The sequence below is a fragment of the Hyperolius riggenbachi genome, chromosome 12 (assembly GCF_040937935.1).
Source record: "Hyperolius riggenbachi isolate aHypRig1 chromosome 12, aHypRig1.pri, whole genome shotgun sequence".
Classification (NCBI taxonomy): Eukaryota; Metazoa; Chordata; class Amphibia; order Anura; family Hyperoliidae; genus Hyperolius; species Hyperolius riggenbachi.
Window position 1 is genome coordinate 188,085,423 of NC_090657.1, and position 23,520 is coordinate 188,108,942.

The 23,520-nt window shown below is 47.0% G+C and overlaps 1 protein-coding gene across 8 annotated transcripts in view; it reads left to right on the forward strand.

Annotated features, from left to right (window-relative positions):
- SPO11 (SPO11 initiator of meiotic double strand breaks) overlaps positions 1–23,520 on the forward strand; it is a 693,959-nt gene that overhangs the window by 314,637 nt on the left and 355,802 nt on the right. For 7 of the 8 annotated variants that reach the window (XM_068263152.1, XM_068263153.1, XM_068263157.1 and 4 more), the window contains 2 exons: positions 9,259–9,343; positions 9,877–9,981. In XM_068263152.1, the coding sequence (XP_068119253.1) occupies positions 9,979–9,981 (3 nt within the window). In that variant the 5' untranslated portion in view covers positions 9,259–9,343; positions 9,877–9,978. The remainder of the gene's footprint in view (positions 1–9,258; positions 9,344–9,876; positions 9,982–23,520) is intronic. The other variant, XM_068263154.1, reaches the window with a different exon arrangement.

The window sequence follows — 23,520 nt, forward strand, 5'->3', positions numbered from 1 at the left end:
GGCCCACCCAAGCACTCTTTATGTAACACTTGGCAAAGCGCAACAAAACCTGCCAAGGTCATCCACAGTATTAGAGGTGCAAGAAGGGGATGGGGAACAGTTTAATGATTACTACTATTCAAAGTATCTATAGAAGTGATTATTACCACCACAGGACCAATAAACCGCTAATACTTTGGTTGAGGAAGGCCCCATGTGGCCCGCTGGCCCAAGGGCCCTGATGTGGTCGCTACCTCTGCAACCCCTATTGCTACGCCACTGTTAACTGCCCCGCAGAGGCAGGGTTGTGGTGTCGGTACAAAAGTCATCCGACTCCAACTCCGCCTCCTCAGTTTATGAAACCACCAACAACGACTCCAGGTACCCAAAGTTGCTCCAACTCCTCGACTCCGACTCCTTAGTCTAATACTTACTAGGGCTGCGGATTTGGTACACAAATCATCCGACTCCAGGTAACCAAAATTGCTCCGACTCCAACTCCTCAGTTTATGAAACCACCGACTCCAGATACCCAAAATTGTTCCGCGTCTTGACGCCACTGTCCTGCTCAGAGGGGCTCACAATCCAGTCTCTACCATAGTCCTATATCATGTAGTGTATGTATCGTAGTTTAGGGCCAATTTAGGGGGAAGCCAGTTAACTGATCTGTATGGTTTTGGGATCTTGGGGAAAACTGGAGTGCCTGGAGGAAACCCACACAAACACAGGGAGAACATACAATGTAGATAGTGGTCTGGTGTGCGTGTGTGTGCAGGGAGAACATACAATGTAGAGAGAGTGTGTGTGTGTGTTTCTTATTTCAAGCAGTGTAAAATGACAGTTGGATGCAGGAAAACCTTTCAGGGCGGGGGAGACATGTCACTGTCATATTCTCTAAGTAAGGCAAAACCAGGGGACAGCATGATTTACGGGTCACAAACCAGTAGCAGGTAGTCATTATCACTCACTATAGCTGCACATGCATCTAACTTATTAGGCACATTTTTAAAATGGGGTTGCATTAAAGTGAAACTGAAGTTCGTTTATTAACATTATTTCCTATGAGAACACAGTTAGACTTTCAAAAAAAGGCAGCAATATTTACATGTAAACATGTTTACCTTAAAGGATAACTGAAGTAAGAGGGATATGGAAGCTGCCATATTTATTTCTGTTTAAGTAATACCAGTTGCCTGGCTATACTGTTGTTCCTCTGTCTCTAATGCTTTTGGCCGAACAAGCATGCAGCAGATCAGGCGTTTCTGACATTATTGTCAAGACTAGCTGCATGCTTGTTTCTGGTGTGCTCACACTACTGCAGTCAAATAGACCAGCAGTGCTGCCAGGCAAAGGGTATTGCTTAAAAGGAAATAAATATGGCAGCATCCATATTCCTCTCACTTCAATTGTCCTTTAAGAAAAGTACAAATTTTCAGTTTTGGGACCACCCCCTTTCTGTATTTCCATGGATGCCGATGTAATCTGTCACATAGTTTTACCAGTGACTACAGACCTGACATGAGAAGGTAAACAAACAATGATACTTGTAAGCAACCAGCGCAACTTTATGGTAAGTTGTTGGATGATTTTATTACAATAGTAAATGTGGGTTCAAAGCTACTTTAAAGTAAGGTTGGTGGTTCTTAAATCGCACCTGAATTTAGAACTTCCTCTCTGTTCTAAAAGATATGCAACAGCATAATAACCTTAAGGGCTGGTTCAGACGGACGTTCAGAGGCGTTGCGTTCGTTGGCGTTGCGTTCGTGATGCGTTCAGGCTTTCAGCAGCGTTCGCGTTGCGTTCGCATGCGGTCGCGTTTTTTCTTCCCCTAGGGGGACATTGCCCGTCGCGGTTAACCGCCCCTGGAAGCTACATGTAGCTTCCAGGGGCTCCTTGAACGCCAGGGAAAATCGGGACCCGAACGCTGCGTTCGTGTAAACGCGCGTAAAAGCTTGGTACAAACGCTCCCATTCACTTGAATGGGAGCGTTTAACGCCACCCCCCAAACGCTGGCAGTAGACGCTGCACAAACGTCCGTCTGAACCAGCCCTTAAAGAAAAACATTTATTTGTTACCGCTAATACAGATCCTGCAATACATCTGCAGTGTATCTACATCCTGCTTTCACAGAAGCAGACAAATAGTTATCATGTGATGTCAAATTAGCCTATCTGCTGTGGCAGTCAGCTGACACAGCTGAGGGATCAAATTACAACTTGTGATTAGACACAGATGAGGAGGAATTAGACAGGCTAAACTCTCTAAATACATACAGGGTGCATTTCTCTCTGTTTTCCTTCTGTCCTGTGCAAGAGTTCAGGTCCAATCTGTACTCTAAAATTTTTACAGCAAAAAGCATACCATTCTATTCCTTATTTTCTCCTGTGCCCCTCTGTGCTGTTTCTGCCACTCTCTGCTGTTATCCTGGCTTGTAATTAACAGTTTTAGGCAGTGTTTACAAACAAACTAACCAGCTTGTGATAGGCTCACATAAACAGAGTGTGTGAGTCATACAGGGCGGATCCCTCAGAAACAGCCGCATCAGTCTGCAGACAGACTGTACACACGCTGGACTGTCGCTGGAACGCCCACCCAGCGGGAGGTGACGACGGACCCGTCGTTGCCTCCAGTCCGGCGTGTGTACGGACCTTTAGCCCGACAGAGCCGACAGAAGGAAACAAGATTAGATCATATAACAGAGATAACACAGCCACTGTGCAATTAGGAAAGGCTGCAGTAAGCCAGAGCACATTAGAACAGGCAAAGGAACTTATAGGATAAAAGAACTAAGGCTAAACATTTTGTTACAGAGTCTCTTTAAGAGGACATCATCCATAAAAGACTATCATTTGGATTTTTAATTAGAGTACAATATGGGTCTCAAATGGCATATTCAGTCTCTATAAGTACCTTTAGCCTTTAAACGAAAAGTTGAACTTGATAGCAAATCTCAAACCTAAAAAAAAAGTTAAATTATGGTACATGTCCTTATTATACAGGTGCTCTTGTTCTTCAGCAATGTTATTTCTTCACCCTGGGAAAGTATCTCCGCACTCTTGTTTCTTGGCACAGAAATTAATAAATAAATATATATATGTCTCAAATGCCGTAAATTGTCTGCTTAATCCGCTAAGCTAATATTTGTGAAAATTGTGCAGAGGAATTCTGCCATTGTGCCCGGGTGAATGAAACAGTCTTGGCTCCGGACAATAGGCAGCTCATTCCGCGTCAACGCCAACAGTCGCCTCTTTGTTTCGCCGGCTCGCAGCGAGCGGCGCGGAGATGGTAAACTGATACGCGGCCATCTCTATAGAGGCCCAACCAGGCTTGTTCAGAACTGTAATTGTGTTGGCAAATAACAGAATCACCGGCACGGCATTATCAGCCGCAGATAAGGAAAGGTTCCGCCGTTGTCCAGGGTATCGCCTTCCAGCTGCCTCCACCGCGATTTCCTGTAGGATTCCGGGCCATGCCACTTTATCGTATCTTAGAGGGGGCTAGCGAAACCTGGCCCTTTGTTTTGCATTAACGCCGGCAATCACGTGGAGCGCATGTGTGTGAGGAAGAGTTGTAAAGACAGAGACAGCGGCAGACACCAACAGGTGCACGGGGGGAGGGGGGGGAAGGTGCAACTTAATTTGGGGGAATGCGTACATTCGATAAGGGGGCCTGGAAAAAAGGGTGTCTTGGGTAGCCCATATATGCCAAATTCAGCTGCAAAGGGCACCTGGTGTAACCCATATGCCAGATTCGGCTACTAAGGGAGCCTGGTGTAGCCCGTATATGCCAAATACGGCTACGAAGGGTGCCTGGTGTAGCCTGTATATGCCAAATTTGGCTACAAAGGGCGCCTAGTGTAGCCCATATGTCAAATTCGGCTACAAAGGGTGCCTGATGTAGCCTATAAGCTAAATTCAGCTACACAGGGCGCCTGGTGTAGGCGAAATGTCACATTTGGCTGCAAACGGTGCCTGGTTTAGCACATATGCCAAATTTGGCTACAAAGGGTGCCTGGTGTAGCCGAAAAGCTAGTTTTAGGATGTTGTTATAGGCAAAATGTGTTGGGCTATAAAAGGGCTCTAGATACAGCTGTGAAAAGCGATTACTATGACCTAACTCTCAAACAGAACCCTCCCCTGATGGTGCCTAACCCTAGGACCCCCCTGGTGGTGCCTAACCCCCCCCCCCCCTGGTGGGGCCTAACCCTTACCCCTTCCTGGTGGTGCCTAACCCCTAACTGGTGGTGCCTAACTGTAGCCCCCCCGTCCCCGGTGGTGCCTAACCCTAAGACCCCATGGTGATAACTATGACCTAACTTCTCCCTACTCTCACACAGAACCTTCCCCTGGTGGTGCCTAACCCTATCCCCCCTTGGTGGTGCCTAACCTTCATGCATGAGCAGGGCCGGTTCTCTCATGAGGCAAGGTGAAACATTTGCATCAGGTGGCAGAGATTACAGGGGCAGGATTTTTGAACTGTGTTTACACTAACAACATGTAGACAGAGTAGGAAGAGAACAACACTCACAAACACACAGCCAGCCAGTGTGTGAATGTGTTGCGCTGCAGCATGTCATGTGAGAACATTAAATGAAGCAAAGCAAATTGTCGGGTGCTGTGAGATCATTCCAAATTGGGGAGTGGGGACGCATTCTCAAAATTTTGCCTCAGGCAGCAAAAAGTCTACAACAGGCCCTGCGCATGAGCGCTTCATTCCACTGGCCATGCGCACAGATTGTACTTGCACATGCCCAGTATGAGTAGAGGCTCGTCCAAGGACAGGAAAAAGCCAAGAAGAAGAAGGTCCCAGCCAGCTGCAGTGGGCTTGAGGAGGATCTGGGAAAGCTGCTGGATCATCTGGAGGCTTGCCATCACTTAGGTAAGTATTGTCTAGCTTTTCTAAAGGCGCGTACACACGCCGTATTTTTATAAACGCCGAGTACATCAGACCCTCCAGTGGGGCCGTCGTTCTGCCGACAGTCAAAAACAATCTTATTAGTCTGCCGACAACTTGTACACACGCGCTACTGTCCGCAAAACGACCGCCCCGCGGGAGGGTCTGACGGACCCGTCGTTTGTCAAAATACGGCGTCTGTACGCGCCTTAACAGGGATTCAGATAAATGTCGGGGGGGCAGAATGGTGATCTTTAAAGTGGGGTACAAATCAAAATTACTGTCCAGCTCACACTCTGCATCAAGGTCCCACACTAATAACTATCAGGGGCAGTCACACCAGGGCCGGTTTAAGCAACAATGGGGCCCCAGGGCAAAATAAACCTGCCCCCCCCCCCCCCCCCAACAGATACCCCGGAACAAAAATCGGCATTAGGGGATCTTTTTTGCAGCTGGTATAGTCAGGGTGTGAAGTCCCAATCGGTCATAGCTCCACATTCTGGCTATCCCAGCCTGCATGGGGGACAAGGGATTAAAAAGTTTCAGGAGGGGGGACCCCACATAATTTTTTTTTTTTAAATTCCCACACTCTAAACATAAAAAAAAAAAAATTGGGAAAATAGGAAAAAATGCCAGGGATCTTCATACAGCCATATTGCGGCTTTATAGCGATCCCTGGCCAAAGCGCTGCGGCTGCGTATAGACCGCCTGGAAACCTTGTCAGGAAATGTATTGCGCTTTCGTTTGATGCATGTAAAATTACACTACCATTAGGTTTGCTACTAAAAGTTACATTTACCGCATTTAAAACTATACTTTTTCCTTCTAAACTTTAAAATTGATTTTCTCAAAAACTATAAGGTCTTTTTGAAAAATAGTTTTTTCCTCTTATTCCTAATGATCTCCTTAACATATCCTGCAAATTTAGGGTTTCTAGCATTTAAGGTGGATTTGCTATTAACCAGTAAAGTTGGCAGGTTTTTAAATGTGTTTTTTTTTTCCTTTGAAACTTTAAAATCGATTTTCCCAAAAACTGTAAGGCCGATTTGAAATTTTTTTTTTCCTCTTGTAGCCACTGGGGGCCCCTACAAGCTCTGGGGCCCTGGGGCAGCTGCCTCCTTTGCCTTAATGGTAGCGCCGGCCCTGAACTGTCACACATATATTGAAGGAACCCAATATCAAAAAACAAGGTGTGATAGCCCAGGGGATACCAAGGTATGGAATCTTTGTGGGTGGCCCTTCCCATCTGCTTATCCCATTGTTGCAACTACAATGGGTGTAAAGGCCCGTACTCACGGGCTGCAAATGTTGCCTGTCGCCAGCACACGTGAGCGTGTGGGCGACAGGCCGGCGACAGCTTCTCGCCAGGTCCCTCCGCGTACACACGCGGAAGAGGGACCAGCGGCGAGGCGGAAGCTGTCGCCGACGTTCCTCCTCCCCCCGCCGGAAGCTCCATTTGATACAATGGAGGTTGCTGTTGCTAGTCCGCGTACTCACGCGGACTAGCGACAGTTGCGGGGGAGGTGCGGCGGCGACTGTCGCCATGCGATTGAAACTTTCAATCGCATGGCGACATGAGCGGCGGGCGACAGTTCGGGGTGCGCGCGCGTGCGACGGCCCATACTCACGGGCGACCTGACGCCGCAACACGCGCGCGCCGCGTGTTGAGGCGACAAAAGTCCCTCATGAGTATGGGCCATTACACAGACCAACCTTTCTGAGAAGGTAGCTGCCTACAGCACCAGCAATCTGTGGAGTGGAAGTGGACAGTAATAAAGTGTTATGTTTCTGACATCTGCTCAGGCCTGGATCACATCACAGGGGCCTATAGGCATGGATGACCTGGCACCCTAGACTTCACCCTCCATGAACCTGCAAACCCACGCCAAATTGCACCGCAAGTGTGCTGGCTGGCTCAGCTGTCACTTCTCCCTTACTTACCTTGCCCGTCAGTCCCGGTCCGCCAATGATGCCAAGTGAGGCGACTTCCTCAGGCGGTAGAAGTCTGGAGACAGCACCAGGCAGAAACAGGAAGTGAAGAGAGTGCCTAGCCAACCTATACTGGAGACAACTGTACCTAGCTACCAATACTGGGGGAATCTATACCTGGCTACCTACCTATATACTGAGGTTTTTTGGGGGAGGCTCACCGCAGCTATAACGTGCGGTGCAAATTGACCAGTGCTATGTGATCATTCCAATTTGAGGGGGGGGGGGGGGGGGCATCCTCACAAGTTTGCCTCTGGCAAAGGTCTTTTGCCTGGCATATGTAGCTACAGGTGCCCCTTAATACTGAGAATGGCTCTGGCTACCTAATACTAAGTAGCTAGTGGTGCCCTGCTAAGAGCCGGGTGAGTAACCTCTCATTTACACTTTGCTCGGGACTCTGCATAGGGAAAGAGGGAGGTGCTAGGGGAAGGAAGTGAGCTGCCTCTCCATCATCAGGCGCCTGTAGGCACATGCCTACAGTGCCTTATTGTAAATCCGGTCCTGCATGATCCGCTAAGCAAGAAGCTTGTTCAAAGATTAAAAACAAGTGCCCTATTCCCAGCACAGGACTGCAAAGTTGGATTTTAAGTGGACTATCCCTTTAATAAATACGGTACATAGGAAGGGGGAGAGCAGAGAGGTAGGGCAGACACTATCTTGCATTTTTAATGGCATTTCAGGAATAGTTACTACATCAAAGGGGCTGATGTTTTTAACAAGCAAACTCCATCCCTGTGATCTCTTACCAGACAGTAAAATTAAAAGGAAAAACACATCCTTTAAATAAATAAAAAAAATCTGTTTGTGTCACTCGTGTAACTTTTTGGCAATCCGATCGCCTCGGCTACGTGAAGTGAGTAAGAAACTAAAAAAATAAAAATAGATGAAACCTTTTATGCCCTGCGAAATCCCAGCTGCTGCTCCTTTCATACCAGAGCTGTAAGGAGCTCCGAGCATTAATTAGGCCAGATGGTCATCAGGGCAACCGTTTATCCATAATAGCAACAGGGTGGGAGACGCTACATTAAAAAGGAGGGGGGACGTTCCGGTTGTATTGCAGAACTTTATTAGTAATCTTATTACACAACCAGCTGTGGCCGGAAATGCAGAGGGTGTCGGTTGATCTCTCTGAACATATCCATTGTTTAAAATGAACCGGAGGTGAGAGGGACATGGAGGCTGCCATATTTATTTCCTTGTAAACCATGCCAGTTGCCTGGCAGCCCTGCTGATCTTCTGGCATAAGTAGTGTCTGAGTCAAAACCCTGAAACAAGCATATGGCTAATCCAGTAAACCTGAGTGAGCTGAGTCAGAGTACCTGATCTGCTGCATGCTTATTCAGGGTCTATGGCTAAAAGTATTAGAGACACAGGATCAGGAGGACTGCCGGGCAACTGGTATTGTTTAAAAGGAAATAAATATGGAAGCCTCCATATCCATCTCCCTTTGAGTTCCCTTTAATACCTTACTTTACTAATGTGGGGTTTTTCCCCTTCTAGACCAAAGCGAATTTCACATTTCCGCGCTCCTCCCTTTCATTCGCTAATAATATTATAACCACTTATCACAACTAAATGACCTATATCTTTTCTTTTTTTCGCCACCAATTAGGCTTTCTTTGAGTTGTACGTTTTGCCAATAATTATTTTATTCTAAATGCATTTTAACGGGAATAATGAGAAAAAAAATTTCTCAGTTTTTGTCCATTATAGTTTTAAAATAAAAGGTGTTACTGTGGAATAAAATCCATACGTTTTACTTGTCCCGGTTATTACAACATTAAAACATTGTTGCCATACATTGTAATAGGGACATAATTTAATTTAAAAAATGCACCTTTATTTCCAAAATACAGGTGTATTTTTCTATTTTTGCGTCCGTCACTAATTCCAAGCCCTTACTATAAAAATAACAGTAATATACCCTCATGACCTACATATATAAAAACGAAAAAAAAAAAGTTTAGTCCCCCAGGTAACTATTTGTTGTTTTTTGTGTCATTTTTTTAATATATATATTTAAAAATGTTTTATTTTGGTAACAATGGGAGAGTTGGGGAGGTAAGGGATTCTTTTTAATGGAGGGATGTATGTATTTTTATTGAATTTAATGTTAGGGTGTAATTTACTATTTAGATACTAGATTTTCCCTCCCTCAGTTGATTCCTCCTGTGTAAACTGTGTACACAGGAGCAAGTTATGCATGTATGTTTTACTTTCATTTTAGTCAATGACCACTGGTTATTATTTATATGCCATACGGTTATCATATTTGCATTTGTTCATAAGTATTATTATTCATTTAGAAGTTATAGGTTTCCAAAAGTACAGTTTTTTGCTTTGTGAGCTGACTTTGCATTTTATTAATAACTGGTTTTATTCATTGCTGTTTTGCAGCCAGACAAGCTTTCAGTGTCTCTCTGTCTCCAGCAGCTTCTCCGCAGTCAGAGAATGTGTCACATTCCACACTTGATACATTTAGGTAAACACAATATAACATTATCTGAAGTTCGGATGCAGCAGCATTTCACTGCACTCAACTTTCTAGCTCTGTGTGTAACCCTTCCAATGCTGGTCTAGTAAAAAAAAAAAAAAAATTCTAGTTGCATATAATATGCTGTAAATAATGTTTTAGTGCAAAGATGAAATGCAGGGTTATATTCCACTTTAATCACAGGCACTTAGATTGGTGAATGGGATCTGTGTTCCCAATCACTGATCTGCCTTCTAACGGGTGGCAACGAGAACGTGCGCGGCAGGCCTGGGCAGGAACTGAAGTCCATTACATACTACAGCTCCCGGCATGCATTGCGGCTTCATAGCTAAACAGCCTAAGTTAACCTTACAGGAAATGTTTCTGATGCTGAAACCAGTGGGTTTACTGAATAATTCACTGCATTCTAGTATACATCACTATAGTGCCTCTTTAACATGAGATTGTTGACCAGCGTGGCTTTCTCTCTTAGTGAGAAACAAAAAAAAAAAGTACATAAACATATGTTTGCTTTTACGCAGGTATTCCACAAAAATAAAACTATAACATGCAATGGTAAACAGATGGTTTCATCATTTGAATAAGAATTCAGGAGGAATTGAGGCTGTCCTGTGTGTGCTGATATGGTAAGTAAACAGCTTATTGAGTGTTTTCCTGTTTTTTCTATTTTTGCTTTTTTTCCGGGTTACCAACAGTCACTGCAGTCCAGAATCACTGTCCAGAAGTCACTTCTCCCTTACTTCCCTTGCCCATCATTAGTAGCTACAGGCAGGGCAGGGCCGGGCCGAGGCATAGGCTGGAGAGGCTCCAGCCTCAGGGCGCAGTGTAAGAGGGGGCGCAGAATTCATTCAGCTGTCATTCCTAATTGTGTTTGAGGCAGAAAGAAATAAGAAAAGGGGATACATGGCAGTGACTGCAAGCCAGATAACTAGATATTAAGGTGTTGGGGAGGTTGTGGGCTCTGTGGCGCCTCTTAGTCTAATAGCAATCAGTGTGTGATGGCTGGGGTGGCAGGATTGGAGGGGCGCACTTTGGGGTCTCAGCCTTGGGTGCTGGAGGACCTTGTCCCGGTTCTGGCTACAGGTGCCCCCTCCCCAACAAATTTGCCAATTGTAAATACCAGGGCAGTTTCTAGGTTGAATTGCACCCAGGGCGAAGGTGTAAAAATTGTGCTCCCCCACTCCCCCCCCATGGTGGAGCCATGTATGGGTGCCCGCAGTATAGGTTAGCCAGCTATAGGTCCCCACCAGTATAGGTAGCCAGGCATAGTTGCCCCAGTATAGGTTAACTACATAGATGCCTCCAGTATAGGGTAGCCCATATAGTTGCCACCAGTATAGGTTAGATAGGTAGGTGCCCCCAGTATAGGTTAGATAGGTAGGTTATTCCAATATAGGTAGTCAGTATAGTTGCCCCGATATAGGTTAGATAGGTAGATGCCCCCAGTATAGGTTAGATAGGTAGATGCCCCCAGTATAGGTTAAATAGGTAGGTGCCACTAGTATAGGTTAAATAGGTAGGTGCCACCAGTATAGGTTAGATAGGTAGGTGCCACCAGTATAGATGAGATAGGTAGGTGACCCCAGTGTAGGTTAGATAGGTAGGTGCCCACAGTAAAGGTAGGTGCCCTGAGTATGGGTTAGCTAGGTAGGTGCCTCCAATATAGATAGCCAGTATAAGTGCCCCCAGTATATGTTAGCTACGTAGATGCCTCCAGTATAGAGTAGCCCATATAGTTGCCACCAGTATAGGTTAGATAGGTAGGTGCCCCCCCCCAGTAAAAGGTAGATAGGTAGGTGCCTCCAATATAGGTAGTCATTATAGTTGCCCCCGGTATAGGTTAGATAGGTAGGTGCCTCCAGTATAGGTTAAATAGGTAGGTACCCCCAATATAGGTTAGGTAGGTGATCCAGTGTAGGCTAGATAGGTAGGTGCCACCATTAAAGGTTAGATAGGTAGGTGCCCCCAATATAGGTTAGCTAGGTAGGTGCCTCCAATTATTAGCCAGAATAGTTGCCCCCAGTATAGGTTAGATAGGTAGGTGCCCAAAGTATAGGTAGGTGCCCTGATTATAGGTTAACTAGGTAGGTACCTCCAATATAGATAGCTAGTATAGGTGCCCCCAGTATAGGTTAGCTACGTAGATACTTCTAGTATAGGGTAGCTCCAGGGGTCGAGTCGGGCGTGAACGTGGGTGGACGATGTCCACCTGTTTTTTTCAGAGGGTGGACGTCGTCCACCCTAGCATGAGTGGAGGGGATTAGCGCAGTGGAAGGGGAGTTAGTGGGCAGACCTTAGGGCTCCCCATCCCTTGCTCTCCCCTCCCGAACTAAAATTTGCGGCGGCTGGCAGCGGGCGGGACTTGCCTCTTCCTCGATCCAAGCGCCAGGTAAGTTCTGCATGCTGCTGCTCTGGTCTAGACCAGACTAGCGGCAGTGGACTGCTCCCTCTCGCGCCGGAATGAGGAAGAGGTAAGTCCTGCCCGCTGCCAGCCGCCCGCACATTTTAGTTCTGGAGGGGAGAGTGAGGAAGGGGAGCCCCAAGGTAAGGGAAGGTCGACGTGCCCACAGCTCCCCTTTACTGCGCTGCTCCCCTCCTGCTTACGGGACACCTGGCTACCTATTCTGGGGACATATACCCCTGACTACATATACTGGAGACATATACCCCTGGCTACAAATACTGGGAACTACTATACCTCTGGCTACATATACTGGGCACCTATACCCCTGGCTACATATACTGGGCACCTATACCTCTGGCTACATATACTGGGGACTACTATACCCCTGACTACATATACTGGGCACTTATACCCCTGGCTACATATACTGGGCACCTATACCTCTGGCTACATATACTGGGGACTACTATACCCCTGACTACATATACTGGGCACCTATACCCCTGGCTACATATACTGGGGACTACTATACCCCTGACTACATATACTGGGCACAAATACCCTTGGCTACATATACTAGGCACCTATATCTCTGGCTACATATACTGGGGACTACTACACTCATGGATACCTATACTAGGGACACCTATAGACCTGGCTACCTATGCCGGGTGGGGGGGGGTTACCTATTTTGGGGGAACTGCTGTCAGAATATCTGCATTTTTGTGGAACTGCTGTTAACAGACTACGTGTATTTTGGGGAACAGCTGCCAGATTATGTGTATGTTAGGGGAACGGCTGCTGCCAGATTATGTGTATTTTGGGGAACTGCTGCCAGATTGTGTATGTTTGGGGGACCACTGCTGCCAGATTACATGTATTTTGGGTATTACGTGTATTTTGGGTGATCTGCTGCCAGGTTTTGCGTATTTTGGGGAACTGCTTCCAGATTACGTATATGTTGGGGGAAATGCTGCTGCCACATTGTCTATTTTGGGGGAACCACTGCCATATTATCTGTATTTTGGAGAAACTTCAACCAGATTAAGTCTCTTTTTGGTGAAATGCGGTCAGATTACATCTATTTTTGGGGGATACACTACGGCAGAGTTCAAACCTTCCCAGCAGACCTTTTACATCACTGCTAAAGTCATGTATATTTGGCCCCACCCATGACCACGCCCACGTTATGCTTGACCACGCCCATTTTTGGCACAGGGATTTTTGGGGTGAGTCCACTCGCCTCTTTTCCCAGGACTAGACCCTTGGGTAGCTCGTATAGTTTCCACCAGTATAGGTTAGATCGGTAGGTGCCTCTAATATAGATAGCCGGTATAGTTGCCCCCAGTATAGGCTATATAGGCATGTGCCCCCAGTATAGGCTAGATAGGTAGGTGCCCCCAGTATAGGCTAGATAGGTAGGTGCCCCCAGTATAGGTTAGTTAGGTAGGTGCACCAAGTATAGGTTAGCTAGGTAGGTTTGGCATATATGTCCATAATGAGAAGGCAGGATGCATTGGACCCTGATCCTGGGAAAGAGTGAGGGCAAAATGAGGTGGGGGCAGCAGAAAATGAGATGGCTAGGTACAACAGGACTCCATACTGGGCAAACTTACTGCCCGCCTTCTCCCCCCCCCCTAGGGGTGAAGCAGACAGGGGGCGAAGTGGGCAGACTGGATGCACAACGGCAGGTAGTGCGTACCTGCGACAAGACGCTGTGAACGGCCGCTTTGTTGTGCATCCAGTCTAGCCATAAGTTCCCCACACAAAATGACACATTTGCTTTTTTCCCCTAACCCCTGTAAATAAGTATTCTGGGGCACAGACAGATGCAGCAGAGCTAGATGATCAGAGGGCTCCAAGGGCAGACAAGTGAGGATTCCTATGCTGGGATGAATGAGTTACATGCATACGCCATGCTGATCTGCAGGTCTGGACAGCGGATTTGCCTTATTACAGTTGAGGCCAGTGTGGCGTGGCCACTGTTTGGACCCCAGACTCTGCACGGGCCCCATACAGCAGTACTGCTTATACTACTCTGATGGCGATCCTAGCTAGCTAGTATCATGGAAGCAACAAACATGAGCTTGAACAAGAACTGATTTCCCTGTGAATTATGGGTTTTAGGATATGCATTAAGAATTGTCTGATTGTTGGTAATAATAAGCATGGAAGGCTTTTGTTAGTGATGTCGAGCCTGCAATATTATTATTATTATTTATTGTATTTATAAAGCGCCAACATATTACGCAGCGCTGGACAATAAATATATACAATGATACAAGGATGACATACATAGGGTTATACACATAGAACAAAGTTATACATACAAATTGTACAAAATACATGATCATGCAATATGGACTGGTTAGGTAGGCCCAGTAATACAAGTACAGGCTGTCATAGGACAGGAGCACATGATCCTGTAGATTACACTAGCGAGTGGAGGACCCTGCCAGAGGCTTACAATCTAAAGGGAGGGGTGGAAACACTAGGGGGGGGGGGGCTGTTAAATATTCCTTAGAGAGTTACTGTGTGGTAGGAGGTGGGTAGGCCATCATAAAGCGGTGGGTTTTGAGGGCTTGCTTGAATGTGCTTGAATGCTTGCTTGCTTGAATTGAATATTCAGCTCAGTTGCAAGCTTCAAGTTGTCTAATGATCGTGGGGACATTTATCCTGAAGAGTCCAAGATGGTGCCTGTGCTGGGCGCCTCGGACACATGGCTCCTGGCATTTTCGTAGTTTTAGATTGTATAGGCTCATTTTGTGCAGTTTTAGTGGTAGATTTAGCATTAGATTTAGCATTAGATTAAGTAATTCTATGTTCCAAGGTAGTAGTGCAGCTCACAGCCCAGTCCACTCACCGAGGGCAGCGTACTCTGTTCCCGGGACTCAGGCATCTGCTCCCGACTGCTGCGGCTCCTGCTGATTCCCCTCACAGAGACACAGACACCTTGCCGGCGGACACTCCTGGACTTCAACGCTGTCCGCTCCGCTCTCAGGCCCCCTGCTGCCTCGACCCAGGATTGCCTCAACTGCCGCTCCGGCCCTCCGCTCCCGCCGCCACTCGGATCTTCTGCTACGGATGCTGCTCCGGACCCTGCCACCGCTGTCCACTCCGCTCACAGGCTCCCCTGCTGCCGCGACCCAGGACCTCTTCATCTGCCGCTCCGGTCCTCAGATCCCGCCGCCACTCAGATCCCCGCTCCAGGTGGCAACCAACTGGATTGCGGCTGCCGGTGCTGTTCTGGACTCAGCCATCCGCTCCCAGCCACCGCTGATGCTCCGCCAGCGACCTTCCGCTGAAGCTCCTGCCGGAGGACACTCCACGGCTACCCTCGGGTCTCCTGCAATCCTCTGAGGCATTTCAGCATGCGTCCTGGCCGGGGCTAGGACCAAGGTATGTCTCCTTGCCCGCACGCCCAACCTCCGGCCCCACGTGGTTAGGCCTGGCCTGCACCTCTGGCTTGCACCCTTTCTTTCTGAGCTCTCACGTCTGGTTGCGCGTTTCTGGCCTGGCCTGCGACCAACTCCCAACTTGGTCCTCCAGCCCCACGTGACCCTGCTCAGTTCCCTGCTCAAACCCCGGCCCCATGTGGACTGGCCTGCACATGATCCCCTCAGATCAGGCCCTTGTTTGCGTGTTTGCCCCGTTGAAAAACATACACAGTACCAGCACCAGCTCCCAAAATACCAATACCACCAGCTCCTATAGTGCCAGCACCACTACTGAACTTACAGCAGCCAGCTCATGGTGTTACGCTCTATGCCCCCACCCCCAGGCACAGGGGGAGGGCAGTCATTCCACCCCATGCCCCCACAGCCCAGAGTCCTGTCAAGGGAGGACCTACTATATTGGGAACCGAGAGCCCACTGGGAATCGCTGTACGGCAGATCCCTGTGGGACACAGTTAGCTCCCACATCGACCACCTAACTAGCAGTGTCAACAGCGCCCCGAGAAAGCGGCGCCATAGGGGGTGCAGGGCAGGCGCCCTGATACGACTCAAAAAGAAAGGGCTCCGCTCCCCCATCCCTGCCATTCTATTAGCGAATGTTTGCTATCTCCCAAACAAGGTAGACGAGTTGCTCCTACTCCTCGACAGCAAACCCGCAATCAGCAGGAACACCCCTGTTCTCTGCTTCACTGAGACCTGGCTGAACGATGGCATCCCGATAACCACCTGCAGGTGCCAGGCTACAACCTCCTCCGTGGCGACCGGGATCCCACCCTCTCGGAGAAAAAGCGGGGTGGCGGGATATGTTTCTACATTAACTCTGCATGGTGCACCGATAACTCCATTCTTAGCATTAGCTGCTCCCCTGATGTCGAGATCGTAGCCATCAACTGCAGGCCGCAGTACTCGCCCAGAGCGGTCACATCCTTTGTTCTTGTCGGTGTTTACATTCCCCCCCGATGCAAATGCAAAGCAGGCCCTGAGCACTCTGAGCGACTGCATCTCTCGGTGGGAAACCTACCACCCAGGGGCCCTCCTCGTCATACTGGGGGACTTAAACCACGCAAACCTGAACCAAGAACTGCCAAGGTACAAGCAACATGTCACTTGCCCCTCCAGAAATGACCGCACCCTTGACCACTGTTACACTGCCTACAAGAACGCGTACGAGGCTGCTCAAGGAGCTGCCCTGGGGAACTCCGATCACAGTCTAATTCATCTGATCCCCACTTACAGAAGGCACCTTGATACCACCAAGCCTGTCGTCAGGTCAACCAAAAGGTGGACAGAGGAGGCAAAGCTGGAGCTTCAGGCATGCTTTGATTGCACGGACTGGTCAGCCCTGGCAGCTCCCTCCCTGGAGGAATGGGCAGAGAATGTCACCTCCTACATCAGTTTCTGTGAGGACACCTGCATACCAACCAAGACCTTCAAGGTGTACCCCAACAACAAGCCTTGGTTCAACAGCAAGCTGCGACGGCTCAGGAAACAGAAGGAGGTGGCGCACAAGTCTGGTTCACTGGAGGAGTTCAGAGCTGCCAGAAATGCCTTAAATCGGGAGCTAAAAAACGCAAAGAGGGCCTTCTCTGACAAGTTGAGCCTGAGCCTCCAGTCTAACAATACACGAGAGGTATGGAAAGGCCTGAGGGCAGCTACGAACCTCAAGCCCCCACATACAGCCCCCAGCTTTAAACTGGCCGACAAACTCAACGAGTTTTATTGCAGGTTCGAAAAACTATCCAAGCAGCATGGCAAGACAACGGCCATGGACAACGGGCCGCACTCCCCTCTACCTGTCCCGAGAGATGGCGGTGACGCACTGATCGCAGTTTGCGAGGAGGAAGTACTACGACACCTACGCAAGCTTGACCCTAGGAAAGCCTCGGGCCCGGACGGTGTGACATCGATATGTCTGAGGACGTATGCAGACCAGCTGGCCCCTGTCCTCACCTCCATATACAACAGATCTCTTACGGAGGGCAAGGTCCTCTCCTGCTTCAAGAGGTCCACGATTATCCCAGTCCCCAAAAAGACGAGTAACACGGATCTCAACAATTACAGACCAGTGGCCCTAACCCCCACCATCATGAAGATCTTTGAACGGCTGGTCCTTGCCTCCCTGAAGCACTCCACCAATTGACTTACATCAATTCGCATACAGGGCAAACCGGTCGGTGGAGGATGCCATCAACATCAGCCTGGCGTACATCACGGAGCACCTCGACAGGCCCAACTCCTACGCCAGGCTCCTGTTCTTGGATTTCAGCTCTGCCTTCAATACCATCTGCCCTGACATCCTGCTTGCCAACCTCGCTCAGCTGGGAGTAGCCCCCATCCTCTGCAATAGAACGCAGAGGGTCAAGCTAGGCAACTGCTACTCCAAGGTGAGAACTACCAACATAGGTGTCCCCGCTCCTGTTCTCCCTGTACACCAACAGCTGTACCTCAACTGAGGACTCTGTCAAGGTCATCAAGTTTGCGGATGACACCACAATCATTGGACTCATCAGTGGTAACAACGAGGATGCCTACCGCAGTGAGATGGACAGGATCTGCAACTGGTGCACAGATAACAATCTGGTCCTCAATGCAGCAAAGACAGTTGAACTGGTTGTGGACTTCAGGAGACGCCCCCTCCCCCCCCCCCCCTCCCCACTCCTACCAATTCCCATAAGGGATATCGAAGTCTCCAGGGTCCCCTGCGTTCGGTTCCTCAGCACAACCATCACTAAGGACCTAAAATGGGGCAGAACACCACCATAACCCAGAAAAAGGCACAGCAGAGGTTGTTTTTCTTGCGCCAACTGAGAAAATTTGGCATCCCACGCGAGTTGCTCAGGAGCTTTAACACTGCCACTGTGGAGTCCATTCTTTGCTCATCCCTCATCGTCTGGTACGCAGTGGCATCTGCTAGCGACAAGTACAAACTCCACAGAGTAATCAGCACTGCAGAAAAGATCATCGGACTGCCACCCCTCGATCTCCTCCACACGGCCAGAATGAGGTCGAGGGCCACCAAGATCTTGATCGACCCCTCCCACCCGGGCAGTCGGTTCTTCAAGCTCCTTCCACTGGGCCGCCGCTACAGGGCTGTCCCCACCAGAACCACCAGACGCTGGAGTACCTTCTTCCCCCAAGCGGTACTCCAACTGAACTCAAACCTTACATGACAGCTTGTGTTTTTCTTTCATGCATATTTCCCCTGATTGATTGAATGCCTCACTATGTTCATGTTTATGTTCATGTTTATGTAGCCCACCCTACGCCGTATGTATGTAGGTCTTATGTATGTATGTACAAACTCCATGCCATGTGCTCAAAAAACAATTCTGGGTATGTCTCTGGCGGAAGCGGGAAAAAACGGCGCAGGCAGCTAGTGGACAAAAAGGGTGCCGCCATTCACTCTCATAATAAATAACGTTTAATGGGCGCCGAGCAGGAAAAAAGGGCGACGGAGATTTTTTACAAACGGCGCCCGGAGATTTTTAATGATTTATAACTGTGCTTGTGGTGATTTACGTTTATAAAATGCACCCGTGCCGAATAACGTTTATAAAAATACTAAACATATTTATCTTATTTAACTAATTAAAACATTATTTAAAGTTTTATCCCTTACTGTTTGTAAAACATTATTATTCACAAAATAAAGCGATCAGTACGTAACGTAAATTGCAATATATTTTTTGCAGCCACAATTAGTAAAACATTATTATCCACATAATAAAGTGATCAGTAAGGGGGGTCTTAGGTTTAGACACCACCAGGGGGGGTCTTAGGTTTAGGGACCACCAGGGAGGTCTTAAGGTTTAGGGACCACCAGGGAGGTCTTAAGGTTTAGGCACCACCAGGGGGGTCTTAGGTTTAGGCACCATCAGGGGGGTCTTAGGTTTAGGCACCACCAGGGGGGGTCTTAGGGTTAGGCACCACCAGGGGGGGTCTTAGGGTTAGGCACCACCAGGGGGGGGTCTTAGGTTTAGGCACCATCAGGGGGGTCTTAGGTTTAGGCACCACCAGGGAGGGTCTTAGGGTCGGGCACCACCAGGGGGGGTCTTAGGTTTAGGCACCACCAGGGGGGTCTTAGGTTTAGGCACCACCAGGGGGTCTTAGGTTTAGGCACCACCAGGGGGGTCTTAGGTTTAGGCACCACCAGGGGGGTCTAGGGGATAGGGATAGGTACAGCGAGGGTTCTGTGTGAGAGTAGGCTTAGGTATAGTTTTAGTAAAATTTTTGTAATACTTACTAATGTTTTACAACACTTATTACGAACGTAGTTATATTTATATCATCGTTATAAAGAATATTTTCAGATTTTATTATAAGAACAAACCATAAATGAAGGTTATTCACAATAATATATAATTATAACAATTAAACATATATTATCGTTTTTTTAATAAACGTAATTATAAGTTTCACTTTTGAAACAGGGAAGATTAACGTTTTCACAATTGCCGATTTCATAAACATTATTTAATGATGTATAATTTTGTAAAACATTATTTGTAAACAAAATATAGCACACTATTTTTATAAACGCTATTAATGATTAATTATTAATTAGCGTTTACACCCCGCGCCCTTTTTGTCCGGGTGCCCTTTTTGTACGTACGCGTCTCTGGCATACTTGGCGAATAAAGCTGATTCTTATTCTGAGTCTATTGAGGTACGTTTTTTTTTCCTCTACGTTTTTTTGGCAGGTTCTTTTTTTTTTTTTTTGCTAGTCTGTATCCAGCAACTTTGTAGAGGACCTTGTTGCACATATGATATTTTCTTATCGAGGTACAGCTTCCAATGTAAACCAGGGCTTATAATGCAAAATTAGTGAAACCGCGCTCACAGTTATTACAAACACATGCAATTGGATGGTTAAACAGCCCCGCTTAAGCAACCGTCTCCCAAGCAGGTCTGTATATAGCTCAACGTATGCAAATCTCCTATATGCCAATGTATGACAGGAAACTGCAGGATGGAACAGTCCACAGGACTTGAATAAATGTTGGAGCGCTGAGGAACACACTAGGTTACACTAGTTCAATCAAATCATATATCAATGCACTCTCCCTCCAGCTAATTTCTTCCAATGACAATCAATGAAGTTGAGAAAGCCCCTCATGGATACAGACTCACCAGATCCAAGGGTCTGACGACCAAGATTCGCGTTTGGGGTGTGGCGGTCTTTGTCTGTATGTAGGGATGAGCTATATCACTGTATGGTCAGAGTTCCCCAGAGCTGTTTGCAGACAGTGATACGAAATCTTAATCCTGGTGTAACCGTGATCAAGTGTTTTACCTTCTCAAGTTGCACTTGTGCTGTCTGGTTTTTTTGGACGTTCTATGTGTTGGCAGTATCAACAGAACTTACTTTAAACTGCAGTATAGTAAAACAACCACAAGATGTCACTGTGTGTAAAATGAGATGATGATCTCTATGGTGGTGGTGTTTCCTCTGTTCACTCTGTGTTCCTCTCTAAGTAAGCTGCACTACCTGATGGTGGTATATGATACACCTCTGCATGTTTTCTTCAGTAAAGATTTCTAACTTGTCATACTGGTGTATTGCTATACTTTCCAGTCGATTTTTTTTCCACGGCAAACTTTATTGTTTACGATATCGCGTAACATTTAATGAAAATGTGTTAACCGTGTTTCACAACACAGGCCACCTGCGGTGATTGCTCGTTTTCAGGGCCAGATTTTCTATAAGGCATTGTAGGCACGTGCCTACAGGCGGCGTTGGAGCAGCCCAGTGGAGGAAGACGGGGGGAATCCTCTGGATGATTTAGAGGCTTCCCTCTCCAAAGGAGAGTGCAGATTTGGGACATTTCTTTTCTCTTACATTTACACTTTTCACTCCTTTTAATAGAGATGAATCATTTCAATATAATGTAACATAATATGTTTGTGCAGCATCCTGCTAATGTTTTTTGTTTGTAAACACTAAAATTGGCGATTAAAAGCCAGGATCGCGGCGGGGAGCGTCGGAAACGGCAAAGAGTGGTCCAGGAGAACATAATGAATAGAATGGTATGCTTTTTATTGTAAGAATTTGAGAGTACAGATTCTCTTTAAAGAACAAGTGACACCCATGCTAACCTAGAAATAAAAAACCACATATATAAGTAGATAAATACTACTTCTACTTACATAACAGATGTATTGTGCTATCCACATAATGATTCCTGTGAATTTTATAAAGGAAAAGCAGAAAATCCTATTCTAGGCAGCGGCCATCTTGTAAAGCTAATGCTGACATCATATCCTCCCTGATGCTTGTTGTCCCCCCCCCCTCCCTTCTTTTGCTCATTGTGTACTTATTAGCTGCCCTCCTCCCAGAGTCTTCAGCCACTCCCACTGAGGTGTATACTAGGAACTGCACTGCCTATTTTTTTATTTACACATCCAGTCACTGAGTCACCTCAGCCTTGCTTGTAAACACAAGTGATCAGAGGGTGTTTCTGATAAGCAGCAAGGCAGGGAAATAAATGGAAGAGGAGGAATATATTATAGATGAAAAGAACTCCCAGCATTCAACTCTTTGGCACTGTTTGGCACTAGGGCCAGTGCTCCTAAAGTATGTGATAACTACAAACCATAACAGCAGAAACAGTTTTGCAAGTTTTGAATGCAGGATTAGCATCTTTATCACTCAATAAACTCAGAACAGTTGCTGTTGAAATTTGATTTTTATGGTGACGATACCGCTTTAAAGGAATTGTAAAATGGTATATAAATTTGTACACATGCTTATAGGAAGTACATTTCTACCAGATTAAAGGGCACTGTAAATTACTTTCCTCCTAGGTTGCTGTCGCTTACAGCAGGTAGTAACAATCTGACAGAACCGACAGGTTTTGGACTAGTCCATCAAAAGCAAACACAAGACAGGAGTTGCTTAGTCCAACTGCCACAGCAGTGTTCTAGTGTGTATGCAGGCTGGTTGACGTCTTTGTATAGATTCCATCCAAGGAGTGTTTTTGCAAAAAAAAAAAAAAAAAAGATACTGAGAATCCCCCATGAGGTTTAGTCCAATATCTGTCAGATTTTAACTGCCTACTGTATGTGACAGGAATATAACAGAAAAGTAATTTATATTGCATTTTACTCTGAGATAAATTTACTTCTTATGAAGTATATGTACACATGTATTTAAGATTTTTAAATTTTTCACAATTGTGGTCCTTTAAGGTATCGGGCGAAATCGGGCGCATGCGGCTTCTGCGATGCCTGATAATTATCTTTTTTTGCTGGGTTTTTCCTTTTTGTGTGCAGGGGGGACAGTTAGGTGTCAGGAAGGGTGTTTATGCAGGCGGTTTGGCACAACTGGGGGGGGGGGGAGGGGCGTGGGGGTCTTAGGATTAAGCACCACCGGGGGGGCAGGGGTGTCTTAGGGTAGGGTTAGGCACCACCGGAGGGGGGGGGGCAGGGGTGTCTTAGGGTTAGGCACCACCAGGGGGGATCATAGGGTTAGGCACCATTTTAGGATTAGGCACCACAGAGGGGAGGGGGGAGTAGGGCTAGGCAAGGGTTTAGGGGAGGGTTCTGTGTGAGAGTAAAGTTAGGTTTAGCTATAGTAAAATATGGGCAGCAATTTCCACCATTTTACTAACGAAAGTCAACACTAGTTGAAGATGAAATCTACGTCCCGTCATAGCTGCCACACAGCCTCCTGCAGGACGTAGATTTCAACCAATGGGAACTAGAAGCAGTTAAATAGTAAAGTATTGGTAAATTTACCGTTATTCTATTACTATATTTGTGTGCTCATCTGTCCTGGTTTTTGGCGGTTTTTTTTTGTTTTGTTTTTGTCTTCTGCAGCATCCAATGAATGGTTAAAACACCTACTTGTATTCGACGCCGAGCTCTGATGATCTCTAATAGCCAAATTTGTCATCGACGCTCTTTGACCGAAAGCGATACATTCCTTCACAGTAACACCTACGGAATTGGCAGCGGCACAGAGACGGGGCTATCGCTTGCTCAAACTTCCACACTTCGTCTATTGTAAATAACAGATAACCGCCAGGCTGAGCCAAAGGAAGGAACGCGGTGTGAACGCATCTCCCCCCGGGCTTTGCTGTGAATCCTGTAATGTGCCAGGAATTTTCTTCACCCCCCTCTTATACATATGCGTGGCTTCGTAGCAGGTGTTAGAAAACGTTCCAAGTCCTGCTCCTAGGATTTTTCCATGGACAGACATGAAAACACAACGCCGCGCTTTGAAGACCCGAAGTGGAATTATGTCAGCCTCTGCAATGTTCGCCCCATCTGACATGATGTCAGAATCCTGTGCGGAGGACGGACGG